The sequence below is a fragment of the Lithobates pipiens genome, unplaced genomic scaffold (assembly GCF_037356315.1).
Source record: "Lithobates pipiens isolate NorthernLeopardFrog02 unplaced genomic scaffold, aLitPip1_a1.2 Scaffold_11, whole genome shotgun sequence".
Taxonomy (NCBI): domain Eukaryota; kingdom Metazoa; phylum Chordata; class Amphibia; order Anura; family Ranidae; genus Lithobates; species Lithobates pipiens.
Window position 1 is genome coordinate 1474515 of NW_027507696.1, and position 20808 is coordinate 1495322.

At 42.8% G+C, this 20808-nt stretch overlaps 1 protein-coding gene across 2 annotated transcripts in view; it reads right to left on the reverse strand.

Moving 5' to 3' along the window:
* Positions 1-3042: 3042 nt before the first annotated feature.
* Positions 3043-20808, reverse strand: part of SURF4 (surfeit 4) — a 34531-nt gene continuing 16765 nt past the window's right edge. The window contains exons 1-6 of one of the 2 annotated variants that reach the window (XM_077468042.1): positions 18785-18930; positions 18085-18271; positions 13630-13706; positions 8894-8937; positions 4866-5052; positions 3043-3979 (exon numbers count right to left, since the gene is read on the reverse strand). In XM_077468042.1, coding sequence (XP_077324168.1) covers positions 3713-3979; positions 4866-5052; positions 8894-8937; positions 13630-13706; positions 18085-18190 — 681 coding nt within the window. In that variant the 5' untranslated portion in view covers positions 18191-18271; positions 18785-18930 and the 3' untranslated portion in view covers positions 3043-3712. Of the gene's footprint in view, positions 3980-4865; positions 5053-8893; positions 8938-13629; positions 13707-18084; positions 18272-18784; positions 18931-20808 lie in introns of those variants that run through there. The other variant, XM_077468035.1, reaches the window with a different exon arrangement.

Below are 20808 nucleotides of genomic sequence, written 5' to 3' on the forward strand. Positions count from 1 at the left end.
TAGGAAGTTCACATACGAAGGTAATTTTTTTTTGTACTGGTTATTTAACAGATACTGCCATTCACGACTTGGTTTTTAAAGTGCCAAGTGGCCATATTTGTCTTAGAGCTAGTAAAGGAATGACCTAGAAGAAAGTACATGTCTGTTCCAGGTAAATGACACAGAAAACACAAACACAGCAGGCGTTTTCTCCTTCATATACACACGCTAGCAATGTCCACTTATGCAGCTCCAGTTTGACAAGTTCTCTGTTGTGGTATTTTACTACCTAAATCTTTACATGACAAATGACTGCATTTGAAGGACTATACAAAGCCCTACATGTGTATATAAAATTGCCATGTAAATGTTATAAAGAAAAAATAATGGTGTTTTTGACTTACCTGTAAAAATGTACTTCTTGGAGGACAGGACCCAAGCAATTTCAGATGACTGGACATTGTTTTTTTTAAAAACCTATTATGATTTCTCCATCTAACACCTCCTGCTCCGAGCAATTGAGAGCAGCCTATGCCCTGTACTTTAAGAAGTGGATTTTACAGGCAAGTCAAAAATCCATATATATATTTTTTTGACCATACATTATAGGGCATGGGCAGATTCAGCAGTTAATAAATGAGTGAACACCAGGTGGCAGTCTTACAAATTTGCAGAACAGATGCTTGATGCTGAAAATGCCAGGATGCTCCAGTACAGTGATTCTCAACTAGGGTTCCTCCAGAGGTTGCTAGGGGTTCCTTAAAGTGGAAGTAAACTCCCCTAACATTTTCAGCCAAGGAAGCTGCCATCTTTGCCTCTGTTTAATCTTCAACTGCTATGGTGCTGCACATGTGATCCGTTATGAGACCAGCCATTGGATGGTTTGACAGTTTGGTTGAGAGCACAGCCAATGTGCACTTAGCATTCCCGGCATGCCGGGAATGTAACAGTTTTTGGAAAAATGTTTAAATCAATGGGTTTACTTCCACTTTAAATACACTAGCAAAGCAGAGTGATAATATGGGTGCCTTGGCAGCTTTTATTTGCCAGTGTCCAATCATCTGAAGGAACCCGCCTATAACCCAGTCCTCTGAATCTGTTTGGTGTATTGTAGGATCCACAAATAACCTGTGGCCGAACAAACAAAAAAAACAAAAACAGAAAAAAAAAAGTTAAGTGAGCTTGCACTGGCCTCTATGTGCCTATTATACCTGCATTCAATTGACATTTTTGTTTGTGTGAGACTAAAATAACCTCCTCAGTGTGTCAGAGCCGGACAGAATCTGATCTAGGGCAAAAATTCCATGAATCAAAAGGCAACTTACCCTGCTTGGCTTCTGCATGAGCTAAGCAGTTAAAGCGGAGGTCCACCCTAAAGTGGACCTTCCGCTCATTGGAACCCTCCCCCCCTCCGGCGCCACAATTGGCACCTTTCAGGGGGGAGGGGGGGTGCAGGTACCTGTACAGTACAGGTATCTGCACCCACTTCCGGCGTAGATTCTGCAGAAGGTACGTCCCTTTCCGAAGGTCCCCCACTGCCTACTGGGAAACACACGGATCCCAGAGACAGCGGGGACCATCCTTATTGCGCAGCGCGACTCGCGCATGCGCAGTAGGGAACCGGGAAATGAAGCCGAAAGGCTCCACTTCCTGATTCCCATACCCAAGATGGCGGCGGCAGCACCCGAGAGACGATCGAGAGATCGGCTTCGGGTGCCGACATCGCGGGCGCGCTGGGCGGGTAAGTGTCGTTATTTTAAAAGTCAGCAGCTGCAGTATTTGTAGCTGCTGGCTTTAAAAAACAAAAAAAAAAAAAAAACAAAAAAAACGGCGGACTCCCGCTTTAATGCGATTATATTCAAGAGGTTTGGGACACATAACTTGCAGTAATGTTGGGAAACCAGAAAATTGTATACTTACCTTTCCGTAATTTTACTTTCCTGTCGCATCTTCATGGCAGCACACACTAGGTTTTCTGGCCAGACTGTATGCCGCCATGATGCGACAGGAAATACATTTGCATACTGGATTTAGACCAAAACCAAAAAATAGGATACCAGGATTCTGACATTAGGCCGGCTGAACTATAGGCAGACACAATTTAATAAATCTAGGTATTTATTCATAAATTAAAATGTTTTTTTTTTTCCCCACTTCAGCTAGTGCAAATACCTGAATTTGGCTTGGTATTAGTCTCTTGCAATCCCCTGTACAGCAGATCTCAGACTGGGAGAAGGAGCAGCAGCTCAAGAAGCAAATCAGGCTAGCTGCAGGCAAAATGTGCTGATGAGGAGCAAGCTGGCAGTAAGAGAGAGCAAAAAAAGGATGAATGGTGTTTCTTCAATGTCCAGGCATAGGGTAGGGGGTGTCGCCATCTTGGAAGAGTTGTATGAAAAAAAGGATTTTGTAAAATCTCTGGCCTAATAAATGGGACAGAAATGCAAATCTCTTGCCAGATAAAATAGCTGTCACGTTAAACTGACATAGGCTAGCATTGCAGACTTTCATGAAAATGCTGGTCAAATGGATGTCATTCTAACCCCAGGCCTTTAATAGTAGAAGTCATGTTATCGGAACGCAGATCAGGAGCCCCGACATAGAAATGTAAACAGATTAAGTCTCACTCCGTACTCTACATGTCTCCAACAATAAATAAAAGAGGCAAGGACATAAAAAACTCAAGGGCTCAGTGATAAGGTTGTATGCAAAAAGTTGTGAAATCCGGGAGGGGGTGGTGTGAACATAGATGCAAATGCATTTGTGAACAGAGGAAAAAAAGGCAACACTCAGAATTTAAGATTTTTCATTTTACGCCAAACCGTTGACATTTTACTATAAAATAAGCCTAAAAGACAAAATGGAAGAAAAAAAAAAAAAAAAAAAAAAAAAAAAAACACACAAAATAAATTTCTAGAAATGTCTAAGAAACTCATGTTTTGGCAACTGATTGTGTAGAGTGGCCAAACAGTAAGGGGGGAAAAAAAAAATATAATAAAAAAAAAAAAAAAAAGTGGCCATCTACTCTTGGGGGAGAAAAAAAAATAAAAAAAAATAAAAGGGTGCTTGTTTCAAGATGAGGTACGATTTAAATTTAATGACATAATTCACAGCACAAATCTCTTCTGATTGGCCAGATGCACAGAGAGATGGGAGGGATCAGAGTCCACAGACACAACATACAGTGTCATCTTCTTGGGGGGGGGGGGGCAAACAAAAGGGTTAAATTAACCAGGGACTTGTGCTCCAACCAAAGTGTAGAAGTACGATAAACGTTCTCATCTTAGTACTGCACAAAATAGATGCCTGTCACATGACGGATTATGTAAGCATTTCAGAACCAGAGGCTAAACATAGCTGCAAATCAATGATTTCAGACTCTGAAAATTTCACATAAAACCAAAAAAACAAAAAAAAAAACAAAAAAAAAAATAACTACATTAAAGAGAAGCAGAGATCTCTCCTTAAAACTCATGATACTGCAATTTTAAGACTATCTTGTAACATTTTCTAAAACCAGCCCGTAACGGGACCACAAAGCCAGTTTCAAAGAGCTGGTGGTGTGCGACGGATGGTTCGCAATACAGCTGGCTGCTGGTGGCGATGATACAAGATGGAGGTGGTTGTGCCAAAGAGATGGGGGGGGGGGGGGGGGGGGGGGGGGAGGAGGAGAAGAGATGTTAAACAGGACTCTGCGTTCATCCAGAATATTCTAAGACTCCAGGCACCAGTAACACTACCACTCCTTTTTCTTTTCGTCCATGGACACCCCACCAGGCCCCAGGGCCACCACCAGCAGCAGTCCGCCGATGACCGACATGGTCTGAAAGAAGTCATATTTTAGGAAGTCGTGCATGGGCTTGTAGGCGGGGATGTTCCAGAAGGCATTGAAGTAGACATTAATGGCGAAGAGCCACACCACCAAGGTCAGGGCAGCCAACTTCGTCTTGAAGCCAATGGCCACCAGGATGATGAGAGCTGTACCAACAATGTTCTGTAGGATCTGGAGGGTAAAAAATAAATAAGTTTACTGTAGTGTTAAATGTTGATTATTACACATAAAAATGCCACAGACCAGCATTTGTAATCATGTAAGGTTATATCCACTCCCTTTTAAAATAAAGAGGAGCGGTTAGGCTGTATTCACACCTATTGGCATTTTTAGTGCTTTTTGCATATTTGCACTACAGAACGTGTTCCATAGGAAGCAATGTTGAACGGACTGCCATAGGTGTGAATCCAGCCTTAGCCCCTGTACACACGGTCGGACATTCTGCCAACCAAATCCGTCGGATTTTGCCCATCGGATCTTGTCCGAAACTGTTGCATACACACGGTCGGACTAAGTTTTCGAAAAATCCGATCATTCAGAACGTGATGACGTAATTTCGTTACGATGGGATTACATTCAGGCTAGTAGCCAATAGCTTTGATGTAGGAATTTGATCTGAGCATGCGTGGCACTTGGTCCGATCAAAATTCTCTACACATGATCGGAGTATGTCTGACTGAACCAGTTGGTCGGAAAATATTTCCAACATGTTGGAAAATTGGGTCCGACGGAGATTCGGACGGAATCAGTCCAATACATACCACACACAGTCGGATTATCCGACGACGCGGTCCGATAAGACGCATTCCGACGGATTCTCCGACCGTGTGTACAAGGCTTTAGAGTAGAAATACTGGAGATGGCATTGCTAACAGTTTTTAAAATTGTGCAGGGTCTGGGGAAATCACTTTTTTCAAAAAGGTAAAAAAAAATAAAAAAAAATAAATAAATGTAAAACACCCGTCATGTCCTGATACTTTGGGGTTGAGCACAGAGCACTTCTATGATCTTTATTCTAAGGTATAAAAGGAAAGAAGGCAGTTTACAAAACACTTACGGAGAAGAAGCTTGCATCAAAGTGGAGAAGAGTCATGAACATGAGGACGAGCAGCACCCGGCCTCCCAGCTGCATATACTGCTTAGGAGAGCTTTCCCCCATGGTGGGCACACCGGCAAACATGCTTTTCCCTTCCGATCGAGACTCTGCCAGAAGCAGCAATAACCCTCCACCCAGAGCCAAGTTCCTAGAAAAAAAAAGGAAAAAAAAAAACACAATTGTTACAACACTGCCTATAAGAAGACCCATAAAAAAAATAAAAATAAAAAAAGACCCGTAAAAGCCACTTTCCTGATAAAGTGATACTAAACACACAAACACACACAGTTTAATTTACATTGTCCCTTTTATTTCTGTATGTGGATGATGCCACTAATTATTTTACTAAAAAGAAAAAGGTAATTTTCCATAAATCGATATACAGCTGTCACATGACCCAGATCTTTCCCAGCCTCTCTGCAGGGAAACATAAGCAGGAGGAGCTTCTAGTCCTCTGCTGCTGGTCACATCTTCAATATACAAAAACAGCCTTTGGACCCATTAGGCTTCTAAATTGTGTCCGGGTTATGACGTAATTGAGCTCACAGCTCTTTGTTTATTTTGATATTCTCATTGTGGATTTGCAATTTCTCTGGCTTGATATTTCAACTAACCATTAGGCCCCTTTTCAAACTGGGGCGGTTTTCAGGCGCTACAGCAATAAAAAAAGCGCCTGTGTAGCGCCTGAAAAAAAAAAAAAAAAAAAAAAAAAAAAAAAAACGGGCCCTTTAACTCCAGTGTGAAAGCCAGAGGGGCTGTCACACTGGAGCGGAGCGCTAGCAGGACGGTGAGAAAAGTCGCATCTTTGGAGCGGTGTATTCACCGCTCCTACCTATTGAAATCAATGGGACAGCGTGGCTATACCGCCGACAAAGTGCCACTGTGCGGGCAATTTTAACCCTTTTTCGGCCGCTAGCGGGGGTTAAAACCACCCTGCTAGCGGCCGCAGACCGCAGCTAAAAATAGCGGCACTTTAGCGCCGGCTGCCGCACCGCCCCAGTGTGAATGTCACTCCATTCAGATGGGAGTGTAATTTTGATTATTTATGACTATTCTGATTTACTTTTTTTTTTGTTATATGAAACCAGGTCAATGTTATGTTCGCATTCCCCACTTGTCTACAGTCTGAACGTTATGCAATTGTCATCAGCTCTGTTGTGTATGTTTTAAAGACAATAAAGCCCTTTTTCCCCCTCTTTTACAAAACAGCCTTTGGAATACAGAGTAAAAATAAATTATATCAAACTAAATCAAATCTTTATTATTTTGTGGAACCAACATGATGTAGGTGGATTTCTGTCAATCACAGGCTGTCACGCCTCTCCAGCCTGAGTCTTTGAATAAGAGGGAGGTGAACCCTCCATTAATCTACATGTAATATTCCGCTCCTATTGTATTTGGTCACAGTAGTTTAGTCACAGGAGGAGACTCTGAGGAAGTCATGTGACCTATGACGAAACGTGTCGGGAGCGGGGCCTAGAAGTCATCGCGCACATACAGCAAGTTTCTGCCCTGACTGTTTTGATCCAAGGCTTACCATAGCCTAGTGATTTTTAAAAGAAGCTGTACAACCCCCAATGTGTAAACTCCATTGCCTAGGTGAACTAGTATAAGCACAGAGAAATAAGTTGAGTTTTAAATTTTATATTTTTATTAAAAAAGTTTTTTTTTTTTCTTTAAATAATATTCAACACTGTTAGTCTTTGTACTTTGAGTACTGCTGCACGGACCAACTTATATAGGAATGAGCACACGGGGAACAGGATTTCTGTGACCTATTGGTGGTAGGATTAAAACTGGAAGGTGAGCGCATAGCTAAAAAAATAAAAAAATAAAAATAATAATTATATTATATATATATATATATATATATATATATATATATATATATATATATATATATATATATATATATATATATATATGTGTCCCCCCCCCCCCTTTTTCATGTTTATTATATAAATAGCAGTCACATTATGATCATTGGGTACGTAGTCCCAGTCTGATCACAATTGTCATGACCACATTTTTCTGTTTACGGATTTGGATTAATACTACTCACTAGTAGTATACACACTGCTGTATTGTAGGTTTACTTGCTTTGCATATTACATATAGGGGTAGTTACCATTCTCATTTCCACTCTCAGCCAAGTATACATGGGGACACATGGGTACATAGCGGCAGACAAAAAAAAAAAAAAAAAACACAAGGATTTATAGTTTTTGGTTTCTGCGCATAGTAGCGCAGGGGATCGGTCACTTTATTATTGTGTGTTTTTGTGCATTTAAAAAAAAAAAAAAAAAACAGAAAAACTGCATTTGAAAAACCGTTCTGCAAACACTGACATATAAAAAAAAAAAAAAAAAAAAAAAAAAAAAATTGCAACACCCACCAAATTATTCTCTAGGGCCTCTGCTTTAAAAAAAAAAATATTTTGTTTGTGAGTTCTAAGTGATTTTCAAGTCAAAAAAAAATATACAGATTTTTACATGTAAACAAAGTGGCAGAAAAGGCCCGGTCTTGAAGTGGTTAAATATTTGGTGCTGCCGGAGTACTCTCTGCTCTTTCTACCATCCATCTCTCCTCTCTTGAAGCACTGCTGTACATCTGCACCAAGAGAAGCACATACAATGCTAAAACGCTCTCAGCCTTGCTTTCTCTGGCTATACTTTAGCGTTAGTGTCCTGAAACAAGTATGTGAACCCCGATCTTCCTGAAGGCGCACTTTTCACTTTTTCATTAAAGATTTAAGAAATTCAATCGATTAAAATTTTTACAGAAGGTGGTCAGCAACAACAGCCCTGAAATAGCTCTAGCACAGACTTAGCTGTAAGTCCTAGCAGGGGGAGGGGTGGGTTTCAGTACACGTCTCACTTCCCATTTGTAATCCCATAATAGAAGTCTGCCAACTGTCTCAGGAAAGCCTTCTGTAGCCAAAAATAGCAACCGACAATGCGATGGGGGGAAAAAAAATAAATAAAAAAACCCTATTAGGAAAGTGAAATATTTTCCTGTATTGGTGTGGGGACTTCTACACACATAGCTCTGAATTCCATACAGCGACTTTTTGTTTTAGGTCGACGTGTCCTTAAAGGACACGTCGTATAGTTTGGCGGTTCAGGTTACATAGCAGCCTCGATATACACTCCCTCTAACCCGATTGGTCGGAACACCCAACCCACACAAGAGTACACAAGAACCAGTGTGTGGCCCGGGTCAGAGGTCACATCATTTAGGGACAGCCATCCAGCTCAAATATCAGGAGGAGGAGGAGGAGGAGGAGGAGTACATCGTCGTGCAATTTAAGATAGGGAGCAGCTATTTTAAAGAACACCTCCGTCATGAACATCTACAGATAGGCGTTATTTAGCCCGCCACAATCATTTTTAAAGTAAGAAGCTTTAAAATTAGGTACATGTGAGGTCAATAATTGAAAAGTCACACCAGGGCATTTCATAAGTTGCAGCAATGCCGATTACAGGTGTGCTGGCCTGGAGTTGCCTCCAGGAGGCGGCAAACCAACCAGTATAATTGCTTCATGGCCAGAAGGCAAAAAAAAAAAAAAAAAAGTGAAGGGGGCAGGAAGGATCAATGATCGTTTTGATGCCAATTATCAAAAATGTACACACACACCAAAAGAACAAAAAATAAATAAATAAATAAAACCAAAAAAGTTACTACAAGCATATAAATGCACTTTCTTGGTTCCATTATTAGGAATTACAAACCCTTTATAAGCCTGTATAAATCAGTAACGTCTTTATATTAAAAAAGACTAATCGCAACTAAAATCAGCCATGCAGTGGGTGAGCCTATTCCATAAACTGGGAGAGGAAGTACTTAGTTGGGCTTACAAGAGAGCGCTGTGTGGGTGTCACTAGTAGTCCAAACAACAGACAGGAGGCAGAATAGTGATTCAATCTGCAGAAGTGCAGGGTCTGAAAAATGGATATATTTTAGGAAATCTCTCCAAATCTTGAACTTACCTCATTAAAAACTTTAGGTCCCACAGGATACTGTATGCAATAGTCTGAAATAAAACAAAAAATTACAGATTACAAATTATTGAATAGAACACCAATATTATATATAATATTTCTGTGACCTATTGGTGGAAGGTCTAAAACTGGAGGTGAGTGCATAGCTTAAAAACAGAAAGTATAATAAAAAATAAAAATATATTATATATAAATATACACACACATATAGATATACACACACACACATACACACACACACACACACACATACACAAAATATTACCAAAAAAAGTATTAGGACGCCTGCCTTTACACGCACATGAACTTTAATGGAGTCTAATGCCGCGCACACACGACCGGACTTTGAGGGACTAGGTCCAACTGTCTTTCCAACAAACTATCGGCGAAGTTCCAGACTTTCCGAATGAACGGACTTGGCCACACACAAGTACACCAAAGTCCGACCGGAAAGAATAAGGAAGTTCATAGCCAGTAGCCAATAGCTGCCCTCGCGTATTTTTTTCTGTCGGATGGATTTCTTGGTCCGGCGGAGTTCCGGTGGAAAAATGTAAAAAACATGGTTCTATTTCTAAAGTCAGCCAGATTTTTTGCAAGCAAAGGTCCGATGGAGCCCACACAAGATCGAATTGTCCGACGGACTCATTCAGTCTGACCTTTGCTGTCAAAAAGTCCGGTCATGTGTACGCGGCATTAGTCCATAGGATTCAATATTCTGTTGGCCCACCCTTTGCAGCTAGAACAGCTTCAACTCTTCTTGGAAGGCCGTACACAAGGTTTAGGAGGGTGTCTATGGGAGCGTTTGACCATTCTTCCAGAAGCAAATTTGTGAGGTCAGGTACTGATGTGGACAAGAAGGCCCAGTGATGTCTCCACACTAAAGTGCATGTGCGTGTAAAATGCAGGCATCCCAACAATTTTGTTAATATATTGGGTATACAGTGCCTTGAAAAGTATTCACACCCATTAAAATTTTCCATTTTGTTATGTTACAAGCAAAAAATTTAAATGTATTTCATTTGATAGACCAACACAAAGTGGCACATAATTGTGAAGTGAAAGGAAAATGATGAATGGTTTAAAAATGTTTTTTTTACAAATATCTGAAAAAAGTGTGGCGTACATTTGTATTCAGCCCCCCCCTTTACTCCGATACCCCCCCCCCCCCCCCCAACTAAAATTTAGTGGAACCAATTGCTTTCAGAAGTCGCCTAATTAGTAAACAGAGTCCACCTGTGTGTAATTTAATCTCAGTATAAATGCAGCTGTTCTGTGAGAACCTTAGTAAACAGCATCATGAAGGACAAAGAACACGCACGACAGGTCAGGGATAAAGTTGTGGAGAAGTTAAAAGCAGGGTTAGATTCTAAAAAAAAAAAAAAAAAAAAAAAAAAAAAAAAAAAAAATCTCAAGCTTTGAACATCTCACGGAGCTCTGAATCAATCCATCATCCAATAATCGAAAGAGTATGGGCACAACTGCAAACCTACCAAGACATGGCCGTCCACCTAAACCAGTGATGGCGAACCTTGGCACCCCAGATGTTTTGGAACTACATTTCCCATGATGCTCAACTACACTGCAGAGTGCATGAGCATCATGGGAAATGTAGTTCCAAAACATCTGGGGTGCCAAGGTTCCCCCATCACTGACCGGCCGGGTAAGGAGAGCATTCATCAGAGAAGAGCCAAGAGGTCCATGGTAACTCTGGAGGAGCTGCAGAGATCCACAGCTCAGGTGGGAGAATCTGTCCACAGGACAACTATTAGTCGTCTCTCCACAAATCTGCCCTTTATGGAAGAGTGACAAGATAAAAGACATTGTTGAAAGAAAGTCATAAGAAGTCCTGTTTGCGAGAAGCCATGTGGAAGATGGTGCTCTGGTCAGATGAAACCAAAATTAAACTTTTTGACCTAAAAGTAAAAACACTACGTGTGGAAGAAACAACTGCACATCACCCTGAACACACCATCCCCACCGCGAAACATGGTGGTGGCAGCATCATGTGGTGGGGATGGTTTTCTTCAGTAGGGACAGGGAAGCTGGTCAGAGTTGATGGGAAGATGGATGGAGACAAATACAGGACAATCTTAAAAGAAAACCTGTTAGCGTCTGCAAAAGACTTGAGACCGGGGTGGAGGTTCACCATCCAGGAGGACAACGACCCGAAACATCCAGCCAGAGCTACAATGGAATGGTTTAGATCAAAGCATATTCATGTGTTAGAATGGCCCAGTCTAAACCTAAATCCAATTAGGAATTTGTGGCAAAACTAGATGTGCAAAGCTGGTAGAGACATTCTCCAAAAAGACTTGCAGCTGTAATTGCAGCAAAAAGTTGTTCTACAAATATTGACTTATGCTGGCCATACACTAGGCGAAAAAAAAAAAAAAATCAACCAAACCCATTTTTCAAAAAACAAAAACGATAGTGCCATCATGTAATGGCCAATAAATCGTTCAATGGACATAAATTTATCAATTTTTTTTTTTTTTTTACAAAATGTTCATGGTTTTTTACATATACCTAGTGGAAACAGTTCAGACAGGAAACACATTAACCTTTCAATTTATCATTTGTTTGACAGAAAAATTACAAACTTGTCCTTCATTTATTTCGGCTCAAAAACATCTCAACGATTATCGATTTTGTGCCCATTAACTGGACAGAAAAAAAACGAACGGTCTAAATGACTGAATTTTCATATAGTGTATGGCCAGCATTAGAGGGGCTGAATACAAAATGCACACCACACTGCTCAGATATTTGTAAAAAAAATAAAAAATAATAGATAGAAAACTCATTTATAAAGTTTCCTTCCACTTCATGTCTGTGCCACTGTGTGTTGGTCTATCACATAAAATACATTTATGTTTTTGGTTGCAATATGACAAAATGTGGAAAATTTCAAAAGGGGTATGAATACATTTTCAGAGCACTGAATATTATATATATATTTTTTTTAAATCTATATTATATGTTGCTGTTAAATAATAAGACCACAGTTCTGTTAGTAACCGGATGATCCATCATTGACAATAAAAGAGGTATAAAGTAAATCAACGATACATTTGTCCTTCTCTCAGCACAAAAGCTCATCTAGCCACAACAGTTAGGCCAAAGTGAAACCTCAATCCAGTAAATTCTAAAAAAGGAAGCAATGTATCTTTAACCACTTCAATACCGGGCACTTTCGCCCCCTTCCTTCCCAGCCCAATTTTCAGCTTTCATCGCTCTAGCGCTTTCAGTGACAATTGCGCGGTCATGCTACACTGTACCCAAATGAAATTGTTATTTTGTTCGCACAAATAGAGCTTTATTTTGGTGTTATTTATTCACGACTCCGTTTTTTTTTTTTTTTGCGATGCAAGTGCAAAGAAAGCGGAAATTTGGAAAAAAAGCAATATTTTCTTTTTTCTATTTTAAAAGAAATCCAATAAAATCAAATTTTGTCATAAATTTAAGCCAAAATGTATTCTGCTACATGTTTTTGGTAAAAAAAAATTCCGTTAAGTGTATAATAATTGGTTTGTGTGATCAGGGACATATGTACGCAAATGATCATGTACATATGTGTGCAGGTGATCACGTACATATGTGTGCAGATAATCATTGGGACATGTGATTTTAGTGGGACATATGTGGGGGACATGTTTTTATTATTTGGGGACATGTGTGTTTTGGGGACATGTGTGGGGACTGTGTTTACACTGTGTTGTGTGTTTACACTAGACTGATGATCAGTGAGTAAAAAGCTGTAAAAAAACAGCCCATACTCACTGATCAGCAGCCGGCTGCAGCGTTCTGCTCTCCTCAGCAATGACTTCCGTGTGAGGAGAGGAGAACCGATTGCCTAGCAACCGGCTGTTTGTTTACATCACATGACGGCCGTGATTGGACACGGCTGTCATGTGATCAGGAGGGCCAATCACAGAGCCCTCCTGCCGATCTGAGATGTGCCGTGTCCGGGTGACACGAGCACATCGGGATCACGCCGCTGCGCGCGATCCCGCTACTTCTGAAGGACGTTCCTGAATGTCCTATCAGGAGTAAACAGCTCCCACCTGGCCGTATATATGCATTGGCCGGGTGGGAAGTGGTTAAAGAAGACAATTACTTTTCCTAATAACCACATAAAAAGGAAAGCTACAATGGTTTTTGTTGAACTATTAAAAAAGGCAACAAAGAGTAATCATATCACATGGGATACATACATGACATTGTGCTTGCAAAGCTTGATGGGACAAACTAGCTGCATATGCCTTGAGACACTGCATACAGACTAGAGCAGGGGTCTCAAACTGGTGGCTCTCCAGCTGTTGCACAACTACAAGTCCCATCATGCCTTTGCCTGAGGTAGTCATGCTTGTAGCTGTCCGCCTTGCAATGCCTCATGGGAGTTGTAATTTGCAACAGCTGGAGGGCCACAAGTTTGAGACCCCCTGGACTAGAGAGGAAGATGTGTGTCCTTCCCAAGTCAGTTATGTGTTTAAATTGGATCTTCCTAATCCTCGGGTCTATTTAATCCTGATCGCTGTTAGAAGAGCCTTCAGAAAGCAGCTGCTTTTGCCTAAACCTTCCAATTGCAAGAGGTAAAGTCATGAAATATCTATGCATACTAACAACTGTACTCATGGTTTCATGTTTTTCCAAATAGAAAGAAATAATACATGAGCTATATAGGACGATTGTTTTTCTGAAAAAGGGAAATGAGATATTCTTACCTGCATCGCTATTATTCCAAACAAGCCGAAGCAAGCATATTGTACAAAGTTCCGACTAAGGACCAGTATGCAACCACCTGCAAAACAATATGAAGCCATCAGAGAAGGACCATCCCTCGTGCCAACAACTATATACACTTGTTACTATAATCTGGGAAGGACAAAGTATCAGGTAACCCGTTGGGTGAGGGCAACTTTAAAATACAATTCTAGCTTTCTTAGTAACTTAAAAATAGTTAATTGGGACAAGATGGCCCGAATAAACCATTTCCCATTTCATAATGATTTTGCCGCTCTGTGCATTGTGGTTGTTGGTGTCTTGAGGAAGGAATTAGGCTCCATCGTTGGTGCCAGTGGAAGGAATTAGGCTCCATCGTTGGTGCCAGTGGAAGGAATTAGGCTCCATCTTTGGTGCCAGTGGAAGGAATTAGGCTCCATCTTTGGTGCCAGTGGAAGGAATTAGGCTCCATCTTTGGTGCCAGTGGAAGGAATTAGGCTCCATCTTTGGTGCCAGTGGAAGGAATTAGGCTCCATCTTTGGTGCCAGTGGAAGGAATTAGGCTCCATCTTTGGTGCCAGTGGAAGGAATTAGGCTGGATTCACACCTAGGCATTTTTTGTGCTTTTTGCAGGATTTGCACTACAGAACATGTTCCATAGAAAACCATGGTAATTGGACTGTAGCGCAAATCTGCAAAATACAAAAAGCACTAAAACTGCATAGGTGTGAATCCAGCCTTATGCTCCACCAGTGTCAGTGGAAGGAACAGTGCCTCAAGGGCCAGATAAAAAAGGCAAACAAAAAAAGGACCACATCCGGTCCCAGGGCCACCGTTTGGAAACCACTGGCCTGAATAAAGGATATATACTGTATAAACAATAAAAGGTGTCTCTGGAATGGATGATAAGCACTTAGTTCAACTCTCTTTAATTCGAACAGCAGAGAGGAAATTGTCCGTAGGCCGACCTGAACACGGTGCTGCTGACTGTATGTAGCTATATGCTAAAACCGTATGTTACAGGGCACACAGTGGCTGCATCATGTAATGGAACTGATTTGTTTTGGCAAGCTTGGCCCAGATAGCTATTTAAAAGAGACAGGAAAGCTGAAATTCTACTTTAACAGTCACCTAAAAGTAATTATTGATCCAGCTTTCACATCTTAACGTCACAGCTTCATGACCATGTTTCACATACTGTACATCTAGCGGCTGTCTAGATCAGTCAAGTCTAGCTAATAACAGACTATCACAACGATCACAAGATGGGGAACTGCCCTCCTCCCTTGGCTACCATAAAGTACGAGACCTGAATCTGTTGGCGACAGCTCCGTCTTTGTGCTGGGAGGACACTGCGTGCTCTCAGCACAAAGACACAGTAGCGCATCTATGCGGCCCCGCCAATAACCCAAATCCTTGAGGCTGTATATGACCGGGAAGGGGCTAAAAGATAGAATCGGGTGGGGGATCTTTTCCCTTCGTTCCCTGTCACATTTGAAAACAGTCCCTCACAGCCCTGTCACTCATTCACTTCAATGAATTCAATGAATGCATCACAAGTGCCACCGGCTCCTACGGCAGATAGCTTGTAACTCTCAGCGAACCGCGAGGGTGCTTTTTTTTGTTCGATTCTTTCTGCAGCTCAGTAACTGTCTGCCCATATGGGAAGTATGGACAGAGCTGACAGTCTGCAGGATCCTGTCATTTCACTCATGATCTGCTGACGGTCGGGCGGCGGTTCTGTTATTCAGACTGGATGTCATATGACGTCTTTCAGGAGAACATGCCAGCGTGCGGCGATTGGTGGCGCTGTGTGCCAGTCTGACACACTGCATCTCCGATTGTGGTATGGAGCGTCTGACGGAGGCTCCTTACTACTTGATCAAATCACAGCTGATCGTGTGAACCAGGAAGTGTAGGTAAATGGCTTTCCTCGGTTCGTGCCGACAGAGCGATTGGCACCTCTCCCTGTTTGGGGGGGGGGGGGGGGGATCTGTGCTGATAATTAGCACAGACCCCATCAGATGTGTCTATCAGCTGCCAATCTGTGCCCCATCAAGAACGCCTGTCAGTGCTCAAAGTGCCAATCAGTACCCATAAATGTGCCAGTGCCCCATCAGTAACACTTGTCAGTGCCCTTCAGTTGCCAATCAGTAATGCCTGTCAGTAGCTCCTCGTCAATGCTGCCCATCCAGTGGCATCCATCAGTGCCCATCAATTCTACATATCAGTGCCACCTCATCAGTGCCCATCAGTGAAGGAGAAAACAGAATTTTATAACAGAAACAAAGAAAAACCTTCAGTCTTTTTTTAGTTTGCTTAGCAAAAAATAAATAAAAACACGAGGTGATCAAATAGCACCAAAAGAAAGCTCTATTTGTGGAAAGAAAATGATAATTTAGTTTGGGTACAGTGTTGTATGACCGCACAATTGTCCTTCAAAATGCGACAGCGCTGAAAGCAGAAAATTGCCCTGGGCAGCAGGGGGGGGGGGGGGGGGGAACGTGCCCTGTATTGAAGTTAAGTAACTCCATTCAACTGATTTCAGCAGGAAAAGGCAAATTCAGGAAGCGCCAAAATGCAGCACGTTGTGTCACAAGTCTGTATGAACAGGTCCTGCTAATTGGTTGTGTACATAAATCTTGTCAATGCTGCAAAATTTTATATTTTACTTCCCCGTAAAGTTCTTTTCTTGGAGTACAGTACAGGACATGGGTCCCTTCATTTTGTCCTTCATGATCCCCCCCATTACTTGCTGGAAGTGGGAGGGGCTATATAGGGAATGTCTCTGCAGTGCCCTGTCACCTGACGGTAGCTGCCTATAACTCATGGCAATTTGCAAAGATCCTGTGTTCATATAAAGAAATATCAATAAAAAAGATTTTCAGAAAAGAAAAAAAAAATCCTAAAATTTTCTTCATCTTACAGTACAGACCACGGGATCCTTCAACACAACCATGAGATGTACCAAACAGTGCAAATGAAGCATGCTCAACAAAGTAAAACATGTTAAAAGTGGCACAAAAAGGCTCACCACAGAGTTCAGAGAACAACTTAAAGCACCCTACACTCGAAACGGAAGAGGCCTGAACATCCACCTGCCAATTTTCTATGCCCGGGAGGTGAACAGCAAATAGGGCAAGGACATGCAGTTCTGCCCAAGGCAAAAAATCAGGCCTGCTTGTCTTTAAGCAGTGGGACTTTTGGTTCCTGGGGGTTGATGTAGGCTACTGCTGTGGCATTGTCCTACTGAATTATAATTCAATGAGCTGGCAGCTGAGAGGTCCAGCACTGGAGGGGCAGCTGAAATGCACTCAAAAATTGGCCCTAGTATATGAATGCACTAAATTACAAGACAATGATGGGAAGCAAAGTGTTCTTTGATTGCCCATTGCACTGAGAGGGCATCAAAAACAGGCTGAGGTGGAGTCCTGGGTTTCCCATGACTTCAGTGCTGGATTGGAAATCCACCAGGCCAAGGAAGGTCTGGCCTTGCAGGCCATATGCATGAGGTGCTCCAGCAATGATAACAGCCAATTCTGTTCTTCATAGTTAGTAAGGTTGAATAAAGACACCAGTCCATCCAGTTCAACCTGAATGACTGTCTACAATTGTCCCTATCCCTGTACATTGCACACTCACATCAGTCCCTACCCCTCACGGAGCCCACAATCCAAGGTCCCCAATCATATATTAGGGCCAATTTTGGACAGAAGCCAATTAACCTACCTGCATGTCTTTTGAGTGTGGGAGGAAACCGGAGTACCCGGAGGAAACCCACGCAGGCACAGGGAGAACATGCAAACTCCAGGCAGGTAGTGTCGTGGTTGGGATTTGAAGCAGCGACCCTTCTTACTACTACACGCCAAGGGAGCCGACATGTTTCCTCTGCGTTTCTTCTGGGTACCGCGGCTCCGGTGCCGCGATATCGTCACTCCCGCGCGCATTTCTTTCCAGCAGGCTGAGGCGTCTGCCGGACTTTCTATCCGAGAATACCCTGTGCACATGTGCCGCTGCAGTCAGCGGCGCATTGCGATGGGAATATTTTTTTTTTTACCTACAGGTAAGCCCCAAAATTGACTATACAACCACTTTAAGGTGAAAAAAGTTTAGGTTTCAGGACCCACTCTCACCCTCTGTGTTACTCACCCGAGTCCTCATTCAATCCATCTCTTCTCTCTCTCCTCACTTCCTTTGCTGAGGCACCAGGACGCATTGGCTCCCAGCGCGGTCAATCGAAACAGGGATGAGTCCCACCATCTGTCCATAAACGCAGCCGCATGGCTCGGGAGCGAACACACACTTGAGTCCCCATGGGAAGCTTCCCATTGGTGCACTGGATGGAGGGGAGGGGGGGGTCAGGAGCCCCGGGAGACCCAAGAGGAAGTTTGCAGAATTTTTTTTACCTTTACATATCACGTTAAGCTCAGACAACAGTGAAGAAAATCAGAGACTTACCCAGTTGCCCCAACAAGTTAATAAGGACGAAAATAGTGGCCAGGAAGTAGCCACAGCCCCAGGTGGCTTCGATGTAATCTCTTTGTTCGCTCCACTGAAACCACATGCGGATGCCATCTTCCAGGAAGGTGCTGATGAGGCAGAGACGTGCAACATGTGGCAGATACTGCTTGGTAACCCGTAAGAACTGCAACAAAAAGGCAAGCGATACAGAACACATTAGGCTCAGGTTTAGTGGACCTTGTAATGCTATCTAGACAAATTGCTGCCTCCCACAGCCGATTTTGTGCAAGTTGCAGCTGTCCCATGTCCCAAAGAGCGCCCATCATGCAAGTCACACTACTTTATAGGATTAAAACACAAAAAGAAAAGAAAATTTGAGACTGTCTCTGACTGTTAGGTACACAGTTTTCACCCAATGGGCAGTCATGCCCCTAATCTTCATGCCCCTAGTGTTCTCCGCACCTACATGAGCGGGGCTGTCATTTTGTAGAATAGGTTGGCAGGTGGACTTTACATCTCTCATTCTCAGGGACTAGACCTATAGGGCTACCAATTTATCTGCCAAAAGGTATATCATTTTTAACAGCCATTCTTGGGATACACTCACATGCTTTTCAGGAGGATCACTCTGCTATTAAAGCGGTATTTAACCCCAAAAAATAAATAAAAAATAAAATATACAGGTATTGCAGCTTACCAATCATTAGATGCGGTGGCTGCATCAGTTTTCTTTTCTTGGGTTTTTTTCCCCCCTCTGTTTTCACCTGGTGATCTGGCCAGTAACACACTTCCTGTATTACAGTGCCCCACTCTGGATGAAGGGGCACAGCAGACAGCAACACTGTCAGTCTGGGGGGACAGGAGTGTTAGATGTACTGGTTTATTTAAAATACACTAACAAAATTGAAGCCAAACTCCAGCTAATACTTTATGAGAAGTTACAAGTTTCCCCCCCCCCCTTTAGGCCGGGTTCACACCACAGCGATGCGGGAACGCCGCGAATCTGCGGCGTTTTCCCGCATCACACACCTCCCGCCGGCAGTTCACACTGCCCTATGCGGACTGCTGGGAGTGTCAATGAAATGTTAATGACAACCCCAGATCCGTCCGCATATCGCAGTGCGATCTGCCGACTCGCACAGGAATCGGATCGCATGGTGTGAACCCAAATGCGATCCGATTCTGTTGTGGACCAAAAAAAAAAGGGTCCCGTGCGAGTTTGCTGCGGGAGCGATGCGAATTCAGCCATACTATCTGTATACTATCTGTATGGCTGAACTCGCATCGCTACGGAGATCGGATGTGATTTGCACTGCAGTGTGAATCACATCCGGATCTCCCCCCGCAGCAGTGTGAACCCAGCCTTAGGGATAAAGGTTTTATATAAAATTAACAAAACCTAACTATTATAAAAAATAAATAAAAAAAAAACACTGTCAGTGGTAAACGGTTTTCTCATCTCTGGAATTGATCTTTTTTTTCAGAAGAACAAGCTCTCCAGGAGAAAGTAACAGACTTGCTGGCTGGACCACCAGATGAAATGTAGAAGAAAGCAAAAAAAAATAAATAAATAAAAAAATAAAAAAAAAGCCAAAACAAAAACAAATGCAGCCATCACATCTAAAAAATGATAAGCTGCAATACACTAAAAATGGTTTGCTTTTGAGCCCCCTTTCGATCCAGCAATGTGCATGGGAGCCTTGCCTGTCCAGGGACTCCCTCTCCTCAGCTGAGACAGCAGTGCGAGGGACTGGCACGCACTGCTGTCAATCACAGCTGGTGAGCCAATGAGGAGGGAGCAGGGGGGGGGGGGGGCTCTGTTTTATGGGCGCATAGAGCGGGGACTTAGGAGCAAGCACGCACCAGTGTCCCCATAGCAAGCAGCTTGCTATTGGGGGCATTGGTCAAGGGGGAGCCAAGAAGAGGATGATTGAAGCTGCTCTATGCAAAGAGCAAGTATGACAGAGAGAGAAGGAGAAGAAGGAGAAGAAGGAGAAGAAGGAGAAGAAGGAGAAGAAGGAGAAGAAGGAGAAGAAGGAGAAGAAGGAGAAGAAGGAGAAGAAGGAGAAGAAGGAGAAGAAGGAGAAGAAGGAGAAGAAGGAGAAGAAGGAGAAGAAGGAGGAGAAGAAGGAGGAGAAGGAGGAGGAGAAGAAGGAGGAGAAGGAGGAGGAGAAGGAGGAGGAGAAGGAGGAGGAGAAGGAGGAGGAGAAGGAGGAGGAGAAGGAGGAGGAGAAGGAGGAGGAGAAGGAGGAGGAGAAGGAGGAGGAGAAGGAGGAGGAGAAGGAGGAGGAGAAGGAGGAGGAGAAGGAGGAGGAGAAGGAGGAGGAGGAGGAGGAGGAGAAGGAGGAGGAGAAGGAGGAGGAGAAGGAGGAGGAGAAGGAGGAGGAGAAGGAGGAGAAGAAGGAGGAGGAGAAGGAGGAGAAGGAGGAGAAGGAGGAGGAGAAGAAGAAGGAGAAGAAGGCGAAAGCCAAAAACTTTACTACCACTTTAAAGTCATGTTTATATAACAGAGCAATTTGTATGTGAGGAATTCCCCGGGAATTGTAGAAGATGACTAAACATGCATCAGGTGCCTGGAAGCGAGTGCTATAAAAACCTGCTGCCACTTTACTATACTAAATCAATAAAAAGCCATTTGTAATCTGTAAGGGATGCCCAGAGGTTTGCAGAGAAGACTTTTAGATTCTTCACCTCCTACTCCTGTAATTGTTTCAGAGATCA